Source organism: Thalassophryne amazonica, chromosome 7 (assembly GCF_902500255.1).
Source record: "Thalassophryne amazonica chromosome 7, fThaAma1.1, whole genome shotgun sequence".
Classification (NCBI taxonomy): Eukaryota; Metazoa; Chordata; class Actinopteri; order Batrachoidiformes; family Batrachoididae; genus Thalassophryne; species Thalassophryne amazonica.
This window is the reverse complement of record NC_047109.1, coordinates 25,562,329-25,584,798: the sequence shown is the minus strand read 5'-3', so window position 1 is coordinate 25,584,798 and position 22,470 is coordinate 25,562,329. Positions and strand designations below refer to the sequence as shown.

The window sequence follows — 22,470 nt, the reverse complement described above, 5'->3', positions numbered from 1 at the left end:
CTGAGGGCTGTCAACAAACGGAAGGCAGCTGGACCAGACAGGGTATCCGGGCATGTACTGAAGGACTGTGTGGACCAGCTGTATGGGGTCTTTACCAGGATCTTCAACTAGTCTCTGCTCCAGTTGCCACTATTTTTCTGCCTCTCACAGTCCACTCGTGCCAACTTTGTTTTTTGTTTTTTTTTTTACATTGTTGACAAACGGTACATGAAGGGCATTCACGTTGCACGTAGGGAGAGACAGAGAGAGAGAAAAACCTTGTGCCTCAGAGGTGAGATGTTTGGCTCCATGACGCTACAGACTGACATGCAGATGGATTTGATACATTGGAAATTTCCAGGAGTTAATGGACTTTATTAACCTGCCACAATCGTGTGAGAACTTAAGAAGGTGAAAGTGTGTGGCTCTGCAGAATCATGCATTCTGTGCATGAGGAGTGAACGGTGGAAATGTCCTCTCGCTGGTGATCTGTCCGTGAGCAGGAGTTAATGGACTTTCTTTAATTTGCCACAATCTTGACAGAAATGGAGGAGGTGAAAGCAAAGCGGAGATGCATCTGGCAGTCGCGCGCGATCTGTCTGTGAAGAGTGAACGTGGAAATGTCCTCTCGCTGGCGATCTGTTCATGAGGAGTGGACGTGGACATGTCCTCTGAATGTGGAAGCTTGGTTTGCCTCATCTTCTTCCGTGGTTTTGAAGCTTCACTGCCAGCAAAGTCTAGCAGGATGAATAAAATTCATCAATGCAGGTATGTAAAAGGATTTTTCACCCTGGCGTGTAGAATTGCGGGGGCTTGGTGTACAGGAGCGCAGTGTTGTGTAGATTTACATACAGTAGCCGAGTGTTGTGCAGACTTGCTTAAAACTGAGTACTTTCTGTGTCCAGTGCACTACGGCGAAAAAAATGAAACGTTTAATTTTTTTGCGTCCACCCCGCATACCCCTCAGCATACTGCTGTGTAGGGGAGCAAAAACTCAGCGTAGAGCTGCTTAACTCGGCGTAGTCAGTACACCACAATATGCAACTCTACGTTGGCCCTGGTGTGAAAGGGGCTTTACAGGGTGAACAGGTCCACTGAGGATGTTGCGGCGACAGCTCTCCATGCTGCACTGCCCCATCTGGAGCAGTGGGGACTATGCACAGATATTTTTTGTGGACATAAGTTCCACTTTTAATAGATGACAGTGACAATGACAGTGTGGCGCAGCAGAGATAACAACTTGCTCCTCAACACAAAAAAATCCAAGGAGCTAATTGTGGATTTTAGGAAGAAGAGAGGAGACATTCAACCATTATTCATCAGCGGGAGCTGTGTGGAGAGGGTCACGGACTTCCACTTCCTGGGAGTCCACATAACAAAGGACCTGACCTGAGGTGCGAATACAGCTGAGTTGGTGAAGATGGACCAGCAGAGACTGTGCTTCCTGAGAGTTCTCAGGAAACTGCTGATGTCATTCTATCGCTGTCCAGCTGAGAGTATTCTTACATACTGTCTCTGTGTCTGGTCCTCCAGCTGCACTGTGGCACAGAAGAAAACACTCCAGAAGAACTTCACAGCTCCCCCTGCCTCAGGAGAGCCCAGAACACACTCCAGGACATATCACACTCCGGTCAGGACCTGCTCCAACTGCTGCCATCAGGCAAACGATACAGGACGATTAAAACAAGGAACACCAGACTTAAAAGCAGTTTGATCCAACAGCCATCAATATGTTTAATGTACAAGCACACAAACAGAAACTGATATTTGTTAGAACTGATAATAATCCAGCTTTGATCATTAGTGTTACCTCAACAGCTTTCAATCGCCACATTCAAATATTAGGGGGTGCTGCCATAGGTTACTTTTGTGCATGCACCACCAACCTGGCAACACACCTGACTGGGCAATACAGCAAAAGAGAAGGAAAACATCGAGTGGAAAGATGGAAACAGCACAAAAGAGCCTGACGTTTCCAAGAAGAACTCGAAAAGGAATACATCGACAAAGTTGGATCAATGCGGTGGCTAAAAAATGGAAAACTTGTTTTTGATGGAGAAAGAATTCTGATTGGAGCACAAGATCAGGGACTTCTAAAAAATGGCTTCAAAAAAATGGCAGGGATCTCACAGAATGATAAATGCCGATTCTGTCATACAGCTGTTGAGAGTGTAAACCATCTAACTTCAGCATGCCAGATCCTCATGGCAGATAGGCATTATACATCCAGACACAACAAGATCTGTCAATATCTCCACTGGAAGGTCTGCAAGGAACTGGAGATGGAAGTCAAAGAGCATGTCTGGGAGCACGAGCCAGCACCAGTCTCATCCAATGGAAAAGTAACTGTCTTCTACAACAAAGAGATCCTAGCAGGAAGACACATCAAAGGAGGTGCAATCAATCCTGATATTGTCATCTGGAACAAGCAAGACAAAACAGCCAAAATCATTGATGTGACAGTCCCCAATGACTACGGCCTGAATCGAGCGGAAAGAGGAAAGATCTCGAAATACCAAGACCTGAAAAATGACCTACGAACAACATGGTCATTGAAAGGCATCGATATCATCCCAGTTGTGGTGGGAGCAACAGGCCTGATGAAGAAGAACCTGAAGAAATACCTTGAGGCAATCCCCAGTCACCCAAGTGCACATGGGGTGCAGTTGTCTGCAATTAAGGGAACGATCACCATCTTGAAGAGAGCCCTCGGATACAATGCCAGCTCTGGTTAGGATAACTATAGAGCCTAGGGTACAACTTTAGACCCCAGGTTTGGGGCCCATTGCATTCTACTAAAAAGACATCAAAGATAAATGAAAAAACCATGATGTCATTTTGAATCTATGTTTAGGTAGTCGAAGTAATGCCATGGCTGAGTAACAAACAATTAAAAGTATCAAAGAGGATTTAAAAGATAGGAATGTTTTGACCACGGGTTACAGTAAGCAGGAACTGTTAGATTTTGCAGAGAGAGCGGAAAAGATTGGCCTTGCAGCGAGAGAAGATCATGATCAGGAACGGGAATACCAACGACGTAGACTGGACGTTGTTCCGATGGACCGACACCACCAGTGAAATGCAATAAGCCGACTCTAGAATTGCAAGTTGGCTCTTTTTTGTCAGCTCTATGACACATCTTCGCTCATTGAGATCTTATTTGAACTTGATGAGTTTTGAGTGGAAATGGGTGAAAGGTAATGCCATGAAGCCATCCGTGCTTCGGAAAACCTGTTTTCTTGTATCGTTTTTTGTTTCCTTGTGTCTGATTTGTAGTCAGATGCCCAACTGTTATTCCCAGGCAGGTCTACAACCTAATTCTTTTGAAGGATTTATCAAATTTAAGCGGAATCTGTAATTTCTCTGACAGAATTGTCCCGCAGCAACGACCTGGACTTCCGAGCTCTGGATAGCCAAAAACTGCCAGGGTCTCAACTTTTACATCCCGGTACTGCAACAGCTGCACGTGTGCACAAGTGACCTACTGCAGCGCCCCAAGCATCTTTCAAATACGGCTATTAGACAAGTTTGGCAGTGTAAATGTACTAAGTATAAACTTTAATCATTTCAGTGAGGGTAGTGGTGTCTGGAGTGCTGTATAATCCGGAGGGCATCTGGCTGAGTAACTGCAGTGGAACAGGTATGTTAGCCCCAACAGGCCTGCCATAGTCCACCATATTGGACAACTAACAACAACAACAAAAACATTATCTCGGTCAGCAGCAGCAATAGTTGGTTAGTTAGTTTATAACAATCAGACCTGCTCAGTGTCTCAACTAGTGTTTCCAGGAAATGTTCCCTTTCTGCACTGTTGATCTCACAGTTTTGACGGGTTCTCACGTGGACAACAATGGTTTTTAAATTGAATATGATTAGGAAGAAAGTGAGTGGTTGACTTTATATCAAAATTACATTAAATACAGAGGCAATATTTTTACATTGGTCTTTTTGAAAAACAAAAGTGGCTACATTATTGTATTCTACCACGCGCTTGCAATATCAAGTAACAAACTGCAATTATTTTGAGATAAAGAAGGACACAGAAGGCAGCTGAGAAATTTCAAGCTCAAAACATTTGGTAATTCACGGTTTGCATACAGGCCCATATCAATGGCAATGGCCTTAAAAAAACAAAAAACAAATTAGAATGGAGACAGTATTCACTGTTCCCCATCAAGGGAGGTGATGGTCTTGTGGTCTCAAGCCCAACGCTTAACCACAAGATCCTTGGTTCAAATCCCAGCCTGACTGGAAAATCACTAAGGGCACTTGGGCAAGGTCCTTAATCCCCTAGTTACTCCCGGTGTGTAGTGGCCGTCTTGTATGGCAGCACTCTGACATCGGGGTGAATGTGAAACATTATTGTAAAGCACTTTGAACATCTAATGCAGATGGAAAACGCTATATAAATGCAGTCCATTTATCATTTAAATGTTTTGCACTGCAAAAACTGTCCCTCTCAAACTAAGCCAGATAATCCGAAATCTACCCAAATTGTCTTGTATTAAGCAAAAAAAAAAATGTGCCAATGGGGTAAGAAGCTTTACTTGGTTAGAATTCTCAAAACTAGCCAAATGTCTAGGAACTGAATAATCAAAAATATGCCCTAAAACGAGACAGAATTCTTATTTTAAGATTAGCCTCTGTCTTGAAATAAGGAAAACAATCTTGTTCCTTTGCTTGGATGATTTGAAATCCATTGCCTTTCCTTGTTACAGGTTAAATACAATGTTTGACAAGATTATTTTTTCTATTTAGACAAAAAATTAAGTTAAATTTTCTTTAAATAAGTTGTTTTAACTTTCTTAGATATCAGTTATCAGTTTTTGCAGTGTGTGAGGTCAGTCGCATTTTGTTACATTGGCTTTATGGCTAATGCATGTATTAGTAAAAGCAGACAAACAATCAATAAAACCAAACCAGAAAAACCTGAGACCAGAACATTTTCAGCCAGAAATATCCACATTCATGAGCCGTGAAATATGTCTCTCTCTCTCTCTCACACACACACACACACACACACACACACACACACACACACACACACACACACACACACACACACACACACACACACACACACACACACACACACACACACACACACACACACACACACACCCCCTAGGCAGAACAAATGAAACACGTCACACAGTCACTACATCATGTTCACAGATGAGCTTAAAAAGTGAACGAAAAATTTAAAGAAGTGTGTTTCTGCAGTGCTTAGTGTAAGGTCAGTTTGTGAGACAAAGTGAGCAGGTGCTGAGAGTTGTGAAGTTCAAAGCTTCTTTCCACACATGCAGTGAGGAGCAGCCCCTCTGTGGCTGTTTGATGTCACTGCTGAGCACGGCCTTATTTATGAGAGGGGACGCTGAGTTCAGGTATAAATCACTGGCCAACATTCTTTCTATTCTCTGCATAATATACAGCAGTGCTTTCCAGCATAATGCGCACGTTGCATGCACAGAGCATTTTAACGTGTCCCACTGAAATGTTCAAAAGTTTTCAAACCAATGTGTTCAAAGCCAAACATAATCTAATGTCATTTTCATTAAAACCAGCGCCGTGGTCATTTTCACACCCAGCACGCACATCCGCTAAAAATCTGCTCTCAAGTAGAGAATTGAAAAACGGAACTGAAAAGAAAACTGAATGAAGACACGAATAGAAAAATACAAAACTTTAATAACTGGTTTGTACCATATTTTTTCACCATTTCCTTCCATACCAGGTGAGCAGGCAGACAGTGCCAAGATGGGCTGACCAGTGTTCACATGTCCATCCCGTTTGGGGTGGGGGGGGTCTGCATTTGGTGGGTTACAGAGGAGACCGTGCGGTCAAAGGAAGATGAGGAGCTCAAATACTTCACCTCAGGTAGCTGTGGAATATTACAGCTGTTCCTGTAAGTTATCTGCTCGCACTCTTTGATACTGTATGTAGTATTTATTCCTCACCAGAAAACCTCTCACTTCTGATACTGCCATCTGAACAGCAACGCACCAAATACTGACGCACTCATGTCTTCAAAAGGTTGACAGTAATCAGACTAGTTTATTTAATGCCATGTCTGCAAGACGCCGAAGGATGAGTATAGAAACCTGATATTAAATGGGCCGCAGGACAAAATTATTGACCAGAGTATTGATAAGCTCCACCCCAAGGTATTAGTTTCAGTACAGGAAAAATTAAAGGAATTAATTTACAGGTCTGTCTCTCTCTCTTTGTCTCATTGGGAGCTTGCGTGTGTGTGAGTTTTGTGCTTAATCGTTAGGTCTTAATGATGGTTGATTAAACACACCCACAGATCTCTAAAATGTGTAGAAATGTTTGTGGGGAAATGAGTGGTTCATGTGTCAGAGTGAGGTAGTGTCGGGGGGGACACATACAGAGGGAGGGACAGAGTTTAACGTGATTTTTTTGTCTGTATAAAGGTGTTTATTTAAGTTGTTAAATGAAAATGATAAAAGATGCTGTTATGTTTCCGACTTTCTCCCGATAGTCAGAAAGACAACCTTCAGGCATTTTCACACAGTCTACATTCAATACAGTATTCTGACAAAGAGCTGTCAAAATGATGGGAAACAAAGCCTGCAAACCACTGTTTAGATCTGGAAGTGATGCATTTTGTTACACTTAACAAGTGGATAGGAGTTTAATCCCCGCCCCCTTCTTCTGCTTGTTTAGGGGTGGGCTTACTGTAAATTTAACTGGAAAATGTTAATAAAAAAGGAAAAGTTTGATGGAGTTTGATATTGTGTTGTACTATGTTGGGAAGTTGCGCACAGAAGAGACAATGATAAAACAGAGGAAAAATACAAATCAACATAATAAGATCAGATCAGACAGGAGGATAAGCCCACGAGAGCTCAGATCACCAACACAGAGTGAAAAAACAGACCACAAAGGAAAGCAAAATCTCACATTTTAATCCACGAAGTGTAAGAGAATCCAAGATGTAACTGTTGGAGGTGGTGGCTCGGTCCTACCTGACAGATCCGGATGGCATTGTCCAGCACAGTCTTCGTGTCAGTGATGTAATCGCTGCAGGGCAGCTGGGCGTGGCTGAAGTGGGCCTGCAGCAGCAGGTGGGTCTTGGTGTGGGCGCTGTCGTAGGAGTGTGGGTTGACCTGTTGGGGGAGCTGCTGAGCCAGCTGGCTGTTCAGCTGGTCCTCATTGTGTCTGACGGGCAGCTCGGCGTATTCCTCAGCATCCTGAGAGACAGAGAGACCCCAGTGTGACGAGACGTCTGAGCCATGCTGCGGTCAGGATTTTAAAAAGTGCTGCATTCCCATTACTGCTCATCAGGTTTCTCCCATTCAGAAAAAAAGAATTACACCCCCAAATCAGAAAAAGTGACAGTATGGAAAATGTAATAAAAATAAATAAAGTTCACTTTGACTTCAATTTCATTGGATGAACCCAGTACAAACACAAGATATTTTATGTGTTATGTTAAATTATGTTAATTTTATTTGTAACAGACACACATTCCTGCATTTACGGCAAGAAACACATTCCAAAAAAGTTTGGATGGAGGCATTTTATTCTAAATATACAGCTGCATCTCAAAAAATTATAATGTCAAGAAAAAGCTCTATTTTTTTTTATCAGTTATTTCAGAAAAAAATAAAATTATATACATATTCTAGGCTCGTTACAAATAAACTAAAATGCTTCAAACATTTTTTTGAATTTCAATTTAAATGATTACAGCCTACAGCTGATTGTATTGTGGTTGAGTAATTGTGGTTATGTCACTTTTTTCACATGAATTTAACAATTTTTTTGAAATGGGTTTTGAAGTAATTATTCTATATGCATTGTATTTTACATTCAGGAACAGATTACATGTCAAAGTAAACCTACCCAACTCTGAGGAGAAATACCATGAATGTCTCAGCCACAAAAAAAAACAAAAAAAGAATATTGTGAAAAAGTAAAAATTGATTTTTTAGGAATTTCAGAAGGTGACAATTTATTACAAATGGACTGCATTTATATAGCAGGTTTCCATCTGAAGCAGAAGCTCAAAAAGCTTTACAATGATGCCTCAAATTCACCCATTCACACGCTGATGTCAGGATGCTGCATTGTAATGCGCTTCACAACACAGAGGGAGCAACTGGGGGATTAAGGACCTTGCCCAAGGGCCCTTAGTGGCTGTGTGGTTGGGTAGGGGCTTGGACTGAGGATACTTTTAAGGCCCACAGCTACAAAAAGTATAAAATGTATAGCTCAAAATATCTGAATATTTTATTTCAAGTTTGAGTAACTCACTATTTATGCAGTACAAATACAATGAATCACTCAGTCTGGTTCAGTTCAGACAACCATAATCACAGGGAAGACTAAGTTGTCCAGAAGACACTCAGTGACACCCTCCACACTGGGGATAAGCCAAAGGTCATTGTTGAAAGGCCTGGCTCTTCACAGAGGGGTCATTCCATGTCAATTCAACGACGGCATCACGCACTTTGTCTCAGATTTTCTTCAAATTTTAATCAAATATTCCGAGTATTCAGAACAACAAATCTGAAGTTTGAGGCCTGTAGGCCAAGTACTTTCTGAGATATGGCCAATTTTTTTTCCCTTTTTTCCCCTGTCTGCATATATAGTAATGGTAAATGCCACACTGGCAGAACCATTTATAAACATTAATACACATATATGCAATTTATTCTTGCAGGACAGAAGGTATGTAGTGTGTGAGTGAATGTGGTGTGCGTGTGTGACCCCCATCCGCCCTTCCCGATCAGCCTACAACATCCTACTCAAAGCCGACTGACGACTTCTATCAGGAAGGACCGACCACCAAAACAACACGAAGACAGACAAAAACGAAAGACAAGTGGTGAAGACAATAACTGTGAAGTGAGACATCGAGGAGACTGGTCCCCAACATAAAACATGCCGTAACAAACCACCACACATAAACAAGCAGTGACAGCGACAGTCTATTGTCTAGTTAGTGAGCATTCATACTCTAATCAAGGACACCAGAGTCTTGATCCCCTTGAGAGCACCCAAAACTGAATTGTGGTGTTGGCCACGAACACATAACCAACCACACACAGAGACCCAGATCACAGCTATATATCCGATCACTACTGTGGCTGGTGTGTTGGGCCAAGATAAATGTACAGAACCCTACCATAAGACACGGACCACTTCCGGCGCGTTGGAAGCCATACGGCTGACCGCAAGCAACAACGGAAATGGGTCCAGGACGCAGGGCCCCGGGAGGAACCAGGTGAAAAAGGGAAGCGGAAGGGCAGCCACCAGAGCCACTGGGGCAGCACGACAGACCAACAAAGGAGCGGACCAACGGCGCAGAACACACCCCCGACACCCCCCCACGGAGGCACAGGTATCAACCCCATACCCGAGGGAAGCACGCAGGGCGTCGGCAGAACCACACCACCATGGCCACGGCCCCAAGAGGGAGGAGCGAGCGGCGGCGGAGATGGGGGCAAAGGAGCCACTAGAGCATAGGTGTCAAACTGATTCCAGAAAGGGCCAAGAGGGTGCAGGTTTTCTTTGTAACCACCAACTCCACCAGGTGACTTCACTGATGAACTCTTCCCATCTGCTCAAAGTGATGTTCATCAGTGAAATCACCTGGTGGAGTTGGTGGTTACAAAGAAAACCTGCACCCTCTTGGCCCTTTCTGGAATCAGTTTGACACCTATGCACTAGAGTATTGATAAGCTCCGCCCCAAGGTATTAGTTTCAGCACAGGAAAAATTAAAGGAATTTACAGGTCTCTCTCTCTGTGTCTCATTGGGAGCTTGTGTGTGTGTGTGAGTTTTGTACTTAAACAATAGTTAGGCCTTAATGATGGTTAATTAAACACACCCACGGATCTCTTAAATGTGTAGAAATGTTTGTGGAGAAATGAGTGTTTCATGTGTCAGAGTGAGGGAGTGAGGGGGGGAGACACATTGGTCTGATGAAAGTGAATGTCATCACACTTCTTTCTGCAGGTGAATATTTTGATGATCTACATTTCAAATTTCTTTAAACAGACCAATAAACACTGAATGCAGTTTTTCTTTTGGTATTGATCAGTCTCGTCATGTAATGCTTTGGAATAAGACTTTTCAATTTCATGTTTTCTTGTAGGAAACAAGGGGTCAAGCCCATCACAGACTTAGATGATGCAACAAGAGAACTTCTGATTTGTAGAACAGGTGCATCACACAACATCACACTCATCATGCAGCTCCAGAAATGATGGCCATAATTTTTGCCTAAAAAATGGCAGACACCACGCACACTAAATTGGCCATATCTCAGAAACTTGGCCTAAAGGCCTCAAACTTCAGATTTGTTGTTCTGAATAGTCTGGGAATATTTGATTAAAATTTAAAGAAAATCTGAGACAAAGTGCGTGAAGCCCCTCAAATATTGGTTGAATTGAAATGGAATGACCCAGAGTGCTGTATCAAAGCATATTCATGGAAAGTTGAATCAAAGGCAAACGTGTGATCGGTAAAGATGCACAAGCAACAGGGATGGATGCCCTCAGCCTTGAGAAATTTGTCAAGCAAAGCTGATTCAAGAACTTGGGAAGCTTCACAAAGGAGAAGACTGAGGCTGGAGCCAGTGCATCAAGGGCCATAACATACAGATGTGTCCATGAAATAGACAACAATGTCACACTCCTCGTGTCAAACCACATCCTGAAGCAGAGACAATGTCAGAAGCATGCAGCCTGGGCTATAGGAAAAAAAAATAACTGTACCATTACTCAGTAGTCTAAAGTCTCCTTTTCAGCTAAAAGTAAATTTTACATTTCATTTGAAAATCAAGGTCCCACAGTCTGGAGGACGAGTGGAGAGAGGTAGAGAATCCAAGTTGCTTGAAGTCCACTGTGAAGTTTCCACAGTCAGTAATGATTTGAGGAGCCATGTCATCTGCTGGTGTTGGTCCACTGTGTTTTATCAAGTCCAAAGTCAATGCATCCATCTACCAGGAGATTTTAGAGTACTTCATCTGCTGGCAGGCATTGTGGAGATGCTGATTTCCTTCCCAGGAGGACTTTGTACCTTCTCGTGGTGCCTCGTGGTTTAGAGGAGAATTACAAATCAGGAAATTTTCTGTGTTATCCCTACTTTTTCTGATTTAGGGTTGGATTTCACCTTCTCTTCCAAAACACCAAAATACCTGATTACGAACAAATACTAAAATCTTCCTATTTTGAATGATTGCTTGAAGTAAATGAGACTGTTCAGTCCTGAGCTGTGGAAAACAGTCCATCAGTCTTCTGTTTGTACTCTGGTTTTATTTGTCACAGAAAGATGCACAGACACACACAGCTACTCTCCTCTAATACACTCTAGTTTAAATTTGGCGAATGCAGTCCCATCAACAGGCTGCGATGGCCACATCTGTCACAGCACCCCCACCTCCAGCCGGACTGTTCCGCTTCCATCCATCACTGACCAGCGACACGGTTCCAAAAACTACCAGCTGAAAAAGGAGCCGAGAGGGGAGGGGAATGATTTATTGTCTGGGCCGTTGTGTCTGCATATGGATGTGCAAGAGAAAGACACTATAGATCTTTACAGAGACACCAGAAGCAACACCTAAACACTACTCTGCTCCCCTCCAACATTTCCTACAAAGTGACAACAGAAGATTTATTCTGTGTGCAGGGCAACAGATACAGAAAAAAAGTGTCTGCTGAAAAGAGCAAAAGTCATAAAACCAACCCCCTACTGTGTGAGTGACAAAAACATCACAACTGCACCACATGACACCACCACATCCACAAAAACCGACACATTAGACAATTTTTTTCTACTGGAAAAATTAATTAAATTTGTTCTAATTGGTTTACTCAATTCACCACAGCATGTGGCAGACTGCAAACTTTCAAACTGATGTCATCGAGATGCGACTCTCAAATCTTCTGATCCATCTTTCCTATTCCTGGGGTTTTGAAAAATCAAACACCTCCATAGGTTGAATTGTAAATGTTGCATCTGGAGGTACATTAGTGAGGTTAGCTGCCAGCTGGGGCACCCGCGGACTTTCTTCTGCCATCCAGCCACTGTACACTGACCTCCGAGCCTTTACTAAGTTAAAGTTAAAGTATTCCTTTAACTTTAACTAGTAATGACTTCATGATTTTCTTTGCAAATAAAATTTTAACTATTAGAGAAAAAATTATTCATAACCATCCCAAAGACATATCTTTATGTTCGGCTGCGTTCAGTAATGCTGGTATTTGGTTAGACTCTTTCTCTCCGATTGTTCTGTCTGAGTTACTTTCATTAGTCACTTCCTCCAAACCATCAACATGTCTACAACCCCTGGCAAAAATTATGGAATCACCGGCCTCGGAGGATGTTCATTCAGTTGTTTAATTTTGTAGAAAAAAAGCAGATCACAGACATGACACAAAACTAAAGTCATTTCAAATGGCAACTTTCTGGCTTTAAGAAACACTATAAGAAATCAGGAAAAAAAATTGTGGCAGTCAGTAACGGTTACTTTTTTAGACCAAGCAGAGGGAAAAAAATATGGAATCACTCAATTCTGATGAAAAAATTATGGAATCATGAAAAACAAAAGAACGCTCCAACACATCACTAGTATTTTGTTGCACCACCTCTGGCTTTTATAACAGCTTGCAGTCTCTGAGGCATGGACTTAATGAGTGACAAACAGTACTCTTCATCAATCTGGCTCCAACTTTCTCTGATTGCTGTTGCTAGATCAGCTTTGCAGGTTGGAGCCTTGTCATGGACCATTTGTTTCAACTTCCACCAAAGATTTTCAATTGGATTAAGATCCGGACTATTTGCAGGCCATGACATTGAATATGAAATATTGAAATATTGAATCATATTTATCTAATAGATTACAATTTGTTCATGTAAATGGGGAGACTTCTTCACGGACTAAGGTTAATTATGGAGTTCCACAAGGTTCTGTGCTAGGACCGATTTTATTCACTTTATACATGCTTCCCTTAGGCAGTATTATTAGAAAGCATTGCTTAAATTTTCATTGTTACACATATGATAACCAGCTTTATCTATCCATGAAGCCAGAGGACACACACCAATTAGTTAAACTGAAGGAATGTCTTTCAGACATAAAGACATGGATGACCTCAAAATTCCTGCTTTTAAATTCAGATAAAACTGAAGTTATTGTACTTGGCCCCACAAATCTTAGAAACATGGTGTCTAACCAGATCCTTACTCTAGATGGCATTACCCTGACCTCCAGTAATACTGTGAGAAATCTTGGAGTCATTTTTGATCAGGATATGTCCTTCGATGTGCATATTAAGCAAATATGTAGGACTGCTTTTTTGCATTTGCGCAATATCTGTAAAATTAGAAAGGTCTTGTCTCAGCGTGATGCTGAAAAGCTAATTCATGCATTTATTTCTTCTAGGCTGGACTACTGTAATTCATTATTATCAGGTTGTCCTAAAAGTTCCCTGAAAAGCCTTCAGTTAATTCAAAATGCTGCAGCTAGAGTACTGACAGGGACTAGAAGGAGAGAGCATATTTCACCCATATTGGCTTCTCTTCATTGGCTTCCTGTTAATTCTAGAACAGAATTTAAAATTCTTCTTCTTACTTATAAGGTTTTGAATAATCAGGTCCCATCTTATCTTAGGAACCTCATATTACCATATCACCCCAATAGAGCGCTTCGCTCTCAGACTGCAGGCTCACTTGTAGTTCCTAGGGTTTGTAAGAGTAGAATGGGAGGCAGAACCTTCAGCTTTCAGGCTCCTCTCCTGTGGAACCAGCTCCCAATTCAGATTAGGAAGACAGACACCCTTTCTACTTTTAAGATTAAGCTTAAAACTTTCCTTTTTTCTAAAGCTTATAGTTAAGGTTGGATCAGGTGACCCTGAACCATCCCTTAGTTATGCTGCCATAGACTTAAACTGCTGGGGGGTTCCCATGATGCACTGAGTGTTTCTTTTTATTCACCTCTTTTTGCTCTGTATGCACCACTCTGCATTTAATCGACTGATCTCTGCTCTCTTCCACAGCATGTCTTTTTCCTGATTCTCTCCCCTCAGCCCCAACCAGTCCCAGCAGAAGACTGCCCCTCCCTGAGCCTGGTTCTGCTGGAAGCTTCTTCCTGTTGAAAGGGAGTTTTTCCTTCCCACTGTCACCAAGTGTTTGCTCATAGGGGGTCGTTTTGACCATTGGGGTTTTTCTGTAATTATTGTATGGCTTTTGCCTTACAATATAAAGCGCTTTGGGGCAACTGTTTGTTGTGATTTGGCGCTATATAAATAAAATTGATTTGATTTGATTTACTTAGCTCTTGCAACAATACTGGACTTCTAGCGTCTTAACCTCCATAAAGCAAGGTATTGTCCCAGAACACTTCCTATTGTCTTGCACAAGAGTATTCCAAAATAAGAGCACATTTAAACTTCAATTCCACAACAGGTACTACAGCACACGCTGGTGACAGCATCCCAGGAAAGACACAGAAGCAACGAGAAAAACGTCACAAAAACTCATAAGTTTTGGTTTTTACAATGTGTTGGGGTCGCAAAATAAAAAATTTTTAGTTGGGTGTTTAATAAACTTTAATAAAAAATAATATAATTTCAGGCATGCAGTTAGCTACAGTGGATACAGCAGAGAGCTACATTGGGAATTGGCATGAACTCACAAGTTTTACACTGGATGCCCTTCCTGATGCAATTCTAGCACATCCAAATACTAACCAGGAACCACTTTGCTTAATTTCTGAGATTGGAAGGGATCAGGCTTACACAGAGCAGACTGGCTGCATGCGAACAGTGTTGGCATTATAAATAAACCACCAAGTTCACAAACATTTAATTTCATTGAACATTTACCTCAGGTATGATGGTGTATATATCTATGATATATCCAACAATTTAAGAGCAATGTCTCTAAATGTTCATTTGCAAGGAATTTAGGGATTACATCATCTACAGTCCATAATATAATCAGAAGATTCAGAGAATCTGGAGAACTTTCTACACGTAAGCAGCAAGGCCAAAAACCAACACTGAATGGCCGTGACCTTCGATCCCTCAGGCGGCACTGCATTAAAAACGGAGTTCATTGTGTAAAGGATCTTACCACGTGGGCTCAGGAACACTTCAAAAAACCATTGTCAGTTAACACAATTCATCGCTACTGTTATGAAAGTGTAGTGACACGGACCCACAACAGGGGACGCAAATGAACGGTCAATAGATGAGCCAAAAAGTAACAATTTAATGTTGTGAAGGTGCACAACGAACATACAGACAATCTCAGAATATGATTACAGTCAATCCACAAAGGTGACGCGTGGGCAGGCTCGAGGATAGAAGACGTCTGTCCTGAGAAGAGCCGGAACCACACGATTTCCGCCGCCACCGAACCTGGTGAATACTGGAGCCGCCAAGTCCCGAATTCCCAGGTGATCACCGTCCCCGACTGTCGGATCTGGTACTGCTGGCGAAGAACAAAGACAGTCAAGTGTGGGTGTGTGTACACCCCGTAACAACAACGGTGGGAATGCCACCTCCACCTCTCACTCAATATTCTGCAGAGTACCGCAGTGATTCCTCAGGGGAAAAGAGTGCCGTCCAGCACTCACTCAGCTTCCACAGACAGAGGGACCGGTACTCCTGCAAACACTCACAATATACAGATTATATTGTAAAACACAAACGGCTGAGTCTATTACCTCCAAAGAAGTACGATATCTCGGCGATGAGGTGGAGATGACGTCTGGGTTTTATGGAGTGCGATGATGAAGAATGAGTGACAGCTGTCAGGAATTAATGAGTGACAGCTGTCACTCCCGGCTGTGTCCGTGGCGGCAGCGCCCTCTCGTGCCTGAAGCCCGCACTTCAGGCAGGGCGCCCTCTGGTGGTGGGCCAGCAGTACCTCCTCTTCTGGCGGCCCACACAACAGCTACATCTACAAGTGCAAGTTAAAACTCTACCTTGCAAAGCGAAAGCATATATCAACAACATCCAGAAACGACGCCACCTTCTCTGGGCTCGAGCTCATTTGAAATGGACAGACGCAAAGTGGAAAAGTGTGCCGTGGTCTGATGAGTCCACCTTTCAAAATGTGTTTGGAAATCATGGACGTCGTGTCCTCCGGACAAAAGAAGAAAAAGACCATCTAGTGCCAGTGCAAAGTTTACCAGTGCAAAGTTCAAAAGCCAGCATCTGTGATGGTATGGGGGGTGTTAGTGCCCATGGCATGGGCAACTTACACATCTGTGATGTCACCATCAATGCTGAAAGGTCCATCCAGGTTTTGGAGCAACACATGCTGCCATCCAAGCAACGTCTTTTTTAGGGACATTCCTGCTTATTTCGGCAACACAATGCCAAGCCACATTCTGCATGTGTTACAATGTGTAGTAAAAGAGTGCAGGTACTAGACCTGTTGCCCATTGAAAATGTGTGGCGCATTATGAAGCACAAAATACAACTGCGGAAAACAAAATACAAAAATACAAAATACAACTTGTCCTCTGGCACTCCGAAACGGAGGTGTTCTTTGTCTCGCTTCATCAGCGAATCGGTCATAACGCGCGAAGCCTCCGCGCGGCTTTCCATGACAAAATCTCTTGTTAAAAGTGAAATCTGCCAGAAAATGGCTTATGTACATCTCTTCTGATAACCAGAGAAATTGCACACGATGGTCCCGGCTCCACAGAGCCATCCGTTTAGAAATGATGTGGTGGTTTCTGCCTCTCGATGGCAGCTCGGAGCACGGCGCGCCATGTGCCATTGTGGGCCGTCCTTAAAGCTGTAGTAACAGTCCTTATTCTCTGTGAAGCCCGTAAAATTTTCACCGAAAGCCAGATAAATTTTTCGAATGGTTTCCAGCTGCCTGTCTCTAACAGTTTCTGAAAAAATTCTGATGGAAAAAAAGCCCAAATCATTCCACCATTTCCTTGCAATGAAACAACGACGAGAGGTGTGGAGCAGTGCTCACTCAAAGCCTGCCCACAGGCGAATGACGCAACCGACAGGCGTGGAAAAACTCACGCATGCGCACGAAGGTTCAAGCTTGACTGACGTAAAAACATATGAATCAAAACTATATAGTTTTTGAAAAAAATAAAAAGGTACGATACTTTTTTAAACAGACCTCGTATATATATATATATATATATATATATATATATATATATATAAAATCTCCCTCTCACCCCCTGGGACAATGGTAAGTGTGTGATGTGTGTGTGTTCCTCAAGCTCAGGTCCTCTACCATTTCCTAGGACTGCAGTCTTCTGGATAGAGACCTCTGATGTTACAGCTTCTAGTGCTCCCATTAGCACTGGGGCAACTTTGGACTGTACCTTTCACATATGCTCCAGTTGCTCCTTCAGCCCTTGGTACGTTTCTAATTTCTCATGCTCCTTCTTTCTGATGTTGCTGTTAGCTGGGACTGCCACATCAATCACAACTGTGGTTTTCTTTCCCTTGTCAACGACGATTATGTCTGGTTGTTTGGCCAGCAGCTCCTGTCATTCTCAAGCACCTTTAGTTGCATCTCCCATCGGGACTGGGGGACTTTTTTACTGTTCCTGTACATGATTCCTGACACTTGGTTGTGCCTCTCAGTGTTCGCTGTCCCAGCTTGCATCATGTATCCTACTGTACTATGTGCTGGACTGTCTCTGGGGCACATTTGCACAGCCTGCAACTTGGGTCCTGTCAGTTGTGGGTAGACTTGTACCCCTATGGATCTGGTACTTAGGGTTTGTGCTTGTGCTGCCATGATCAGAGCCTCTGTGCTGTCCTTTAGGCCAACATATATTATAACAGCTAAGTGGCCTCCGTGTGCATGTATGTGTGCATGTGTGTGGCTTTGTTCACAGAGAAACTGGGAAGTGCTGACATTTGCCATTTGGCATGCTTATGTATTTTTGGTCAAGGATGAATACTGCGAAAACGGAAAGATGATAGGACTAATAATTTTTGAGAAATTAGCGATATTAATTAATGCAATGGACACTGTGCTGCAATGCACCATGGGAGTTGTGTGTTTTGGGGTTTTAAATGTTCTTGTGGTTTATGTTAGTTTAACAGTGTTGTTAGTGTTACTGACTTATTGTGTTTTGTAGTTCAACTGGTTTAGTCAGTTTAGTTAAATGTCATGTTGCCTTTACATGATTGACAAGTGTAGTGCTTTTGATGTCTACCGCCACCATCTGTTTGTGGGTGTGTAAAATTAAAAGCTCCTATTTGGAGCAGAATGCAGAAAAGACAAAAAGCTCTGTGTGCGTGCATACGTGCAGGGAGCTGACATTTGTCATTTAGTATGCTTATGTATTTTGTGTCAAGGATGAACAGCGCCAAAACAGAACGCTGGCAACACTGATATTTTTGGACAAACTACCGATATTAGCTATCAACACTGAACAATGGATGATGATAATTACATTCTAGACTCACACTCCACTCAAGTGTCTATAATCATCTATATTGTAAAAGCGCACATGATTTTATTTAGTAAAGTCAATGAAAGTAAATAATGTAATAGCAGATACGTTAAAAATACTTGGATGATACAAGAAAGTGAAAACACTTATTTCCATTGTGGTGTATTTAAAATCAAGTGACAAAATAGAATGACAAATAAAATAAAATAATAATTATGATGATAGTAATAATAGCGTGCATATGATAAGAACCTAAACAATTTATAAATACATTAAGACATAAAAAAGTCACAATTAACAGGAAATAAAAAGGCTGAGTTCATCTTCTAAAAACTGCTGAGGTCTTAAGTTAAAAACATTCTGGACTCACACATCATTCCAACTCATTATAGAAACTTTGTACAATTTATTAGCAGGCTTGAAAAATTTCAGCCGCCTACTTTATACATTTTATAAACACTACCAATCTAAAACCTGCATGTGTGTGTGTATATATATATATATATATATATATATATATATATATATATATATATGCACACACATACACACATGTACAGTTCAGTGTTATAGAGGAGAATTTTCCAAAAAAGAAGCCCTGAAAAGTTCAACTACAATTTGCCAGAAAGTACATCTGAGATACAAGGCTTGGTTTGATGTTTAGGTGAAAGAAAATCCTCCTCTACACCACTTCATCATGAAGCTGTATAACTGGTGATACAAAATGCAAAACATGCACTATGCACAATTTCTCCAATCACAGTCACAGATGCCTATAACTTTTTCTGGGTTGTCTGGGTGGCTTTCCTCATTGTTTTCCTTCTTGCACAGTCACTCAGTTTTGAGAACTGTCTACTCCACAGAGATTTACCATAGAGTACCATACAGTATATATTTCATTGTAATTGACGTAAATAAAGTTCAAGACATATTCAGTGACTTGGAAATGTTCGTGTATCCATCCCCTGACTTGTCTGAAGAAAACTGGTAATAAAACTGATTATTTACAGGTATTATACCAAAGTGGCCCATTACATATGCAACCCATCATCTTGGCTTTTATATTTTTAATTAATTTATATCAAACTGTAGAGATTTGCTTTGAGTTTAAGGATGATAATTTAATAACAAAAAATGTTTTTGTAGATTTTGTATTTGAAATGGCATAAACAAATTAAAATGCACGAAATGCACTGGCCAAATACTTTTGGACTGAACTGTATGTGTGTGTACATATATATATATATATATATATATGTATATATATATATACATATACATACACACACACACACACACAACCCCTGGCAATAATGATGGAATCACCGGCCTCGGAGGATGTTCATTCAGTTGTTTAATTTTGTAGAAAAAAAGCAGATCACAGACATGACACAAAACTAAAGTCATTTCAAATGGTAACTTTCTGGCTTTAAGAAACACTATAAGAAATCAAGGAAAAATAATTGTGGCAGTCAGTAACGGTTACTTTTTTAGACCACGCAGAGGGAAAAAAATATGGACTCACTCAATTCTTAGGAATAAATTATGGAATCACCCTGTAAATTTTCATCCCCAAAACTAAAACCTGCATCAAATCAGATCTGCTTGTTAGTCTGCATCTAAAAAGGAGTGATCACACCTTGGAGAGCTGTTGCACCAAGTGGACTGACATGAATCATGGCTCCAACATGAGAGATGTCAATTGAAACAAAGGAGAGGATTATCAAACTCTTAAAAGAGGGTAAATCATCACGCAATGTTGCAAAAGATGTTGGTTGTTCACAGTCAGCTGTGTCTAAACTCTGGACCAAATACAAACAACATGGGAAGGTTGTTAAAGGCAAACATACTGGTAGACCAAGGAAAACATCAAAGCGTCAAGACAGAAAACTTAAAGCAATATGTCTCAAAAATCGAAAATGCACAACAAAACAAATGAGGAACGAATGGGAGGAAACTGGAGTCAACGTCTGTGACTGAACTGTAAGAAACTGCCTAAAGGAAATGGGATTTACATACAGAAAAGCTAAACGAAAGCCATCATTAACACCTAAACAGAAAAAAACAAGGTTACAATGGGCTAAGGAAAAGCAATCGTGGACTGTGGATGACTGGATGAAAGTCATATTCAGTGATGAATCTCGAATCTGCATTGGACAAGATGATGATGCTGGAACTTTTGTTTGGTGCCGTTCCAATGAGATTTATAAAGATGACTGCCTGAAGAGAACATGTAAATTTCCACAGTCATTGATGATATGGGGCTGCATGTCAGGTAAAGGCACTGGGGAGATGGCTGTCATTACATCATCAGTAAATGCACAAGTTTACGTTGATATTTTGGACACTTTTCTTATCCCATCAATTGAAAGGATGTTTGGGGATGATGAAATCATTTTTCAAGATGATAATGCATCTTGCCATAGAGCAAAAACTGTGAAAACATTCCTTGCAAAAAGACATATAGGGTCAATGTCATGGCCTGCAAACAGTCCGGATCTTAATCCAATTGAAAATCTTTGGTGGAAGTTGAAGAAAATGCTCCAACCTGCAAAGCTGATCTGGCAACAGCAATCAGAGAAAGTTGGAGCCAGATTGATGAAGAGTACTGTTTGTCACTCATCAAGTCCATGCCTCAGAGACTGCAAGCTGTTATAAAAGCCAGAGGTGGTGCAACAAAATACTAGTGATGTGTAGGAGCGTTCTTTTGTTTTTCATGATTCCATAATTTTTTCCTCAGAATTAAGTGATTCCATATTTTTTTCCCTCTGCTTGGTCTAAAAAAGTAACTGTTACTGACTGCCACAATTTTTTTTTCCGTGATCTACTTTTTTCTACAAAATTAAACAACTGAATGAACATCCTCCGAGGCCGGTGATTCCATCATTTTTGCCAGGGGTTGTATATATATATATATATATATATATATATATATATATATATATATATATATATATATATGTGTGTGTGTGTGTGTGTGTGTGTGTGTGTGTGTATATATATGAAAAATTCTCTTCATGATGCATTGTTGGACAGCTGTGCCTTATACTTCGGAAAATATGGTAATTAAAAACAGAGTGTGACTTGCAAACCCCAAGAGCCGCGAGTTTAATGAGGTGATAATTTACTTTAGAAACTACGTGCGTGTTGGTGTGTTTATGTGCTTCTTACAGCCACACACAGGTTCAGGAAAAAAGAAGCTCCAGGGCGATGACATCACTGACATTATTTCAGGCTACTCAGAGGCACGGTTTTACAGCCGATAACAGACTAAGAGCCGGAGCGAGAGCGGCACACTGGTGCTGTGATTAATAACCCACAGCCTGACAGGCTGAGGCCCGGTGTTGCTTTGTATTTATAAAGCAGTGGCTCTGACGTAATGATGCCACACTGTGTGCTGGATATAGAGTATAGTCTCACGGAGAGTCCCAGGAACGTTTGTGCACAACTTGTAATTTGTGACGTGGATTTAATGTGTTGCATGAATACTACAGCCTCTGGAGTTGGAGGAGAAACAGCAGGAATGAAAAGGAATGAAAGTCTTACAGTGTGAGTGCAGTGCTCAAAGAAAAACAAATGTGCATGGAGATGCAGGAAGATGTGGACCTACTGTGAGGTGTAGATGTTGCTCATTAGTCGTCACGCTGCAACAGTTAGGTTCAAAGGAAGAGAGTGACAGCACCTTGTAACTAAAGCCCCCCTCGCAGCCGATTATTCCCGTCCTCCTGACATATACCACTGCCTCTGACAGGGATTAAGTGAGGAACAGAAGACGGATGATCTCCAGAGTGTGTGACAACGTAATGGAGTAAGTTGATAAATAGTGAGACTGTATTTAGGACCAGTTTCATGTTTTCAGAGTGCTTCTTCATTAAACACACTTAAGTGACCTGCTGTGTGTTCGAGTCACTCGGCTCACATTCTCTTGTGTTTTGAAACCACACCATGCAATCCTGCCGAGTTTTAAATGACTATCAATGACATAAATGTGTGCCATTGCACTCTGTGTCACACAGCACGCCCTGTGCTTCAGGACAAGAGACGGACGGTTCAAGAAAGGACAAC

General features: G+C 41.5%; 1 protein-coding gene across 1 annotated transcript in view; it reads right to left on the bottom strand.

Annotated features, from left to right (window-relative positions):
• The window catches only part of ascc3 (activating signal cointegrator 1 complex subunit 3), a 626,361-nt gene that overhangs the window by 30,681 nt on the left and 573,210 nt on the right, over positions 1–22,470 (bottom strand). The window contains 1 exon segment of the mRNA XM_034173960.1: positions 6,969–7,193. Coding sequence (XP_034029851.1) covers positions 6,969–7,193 — 225 coding nt within the window.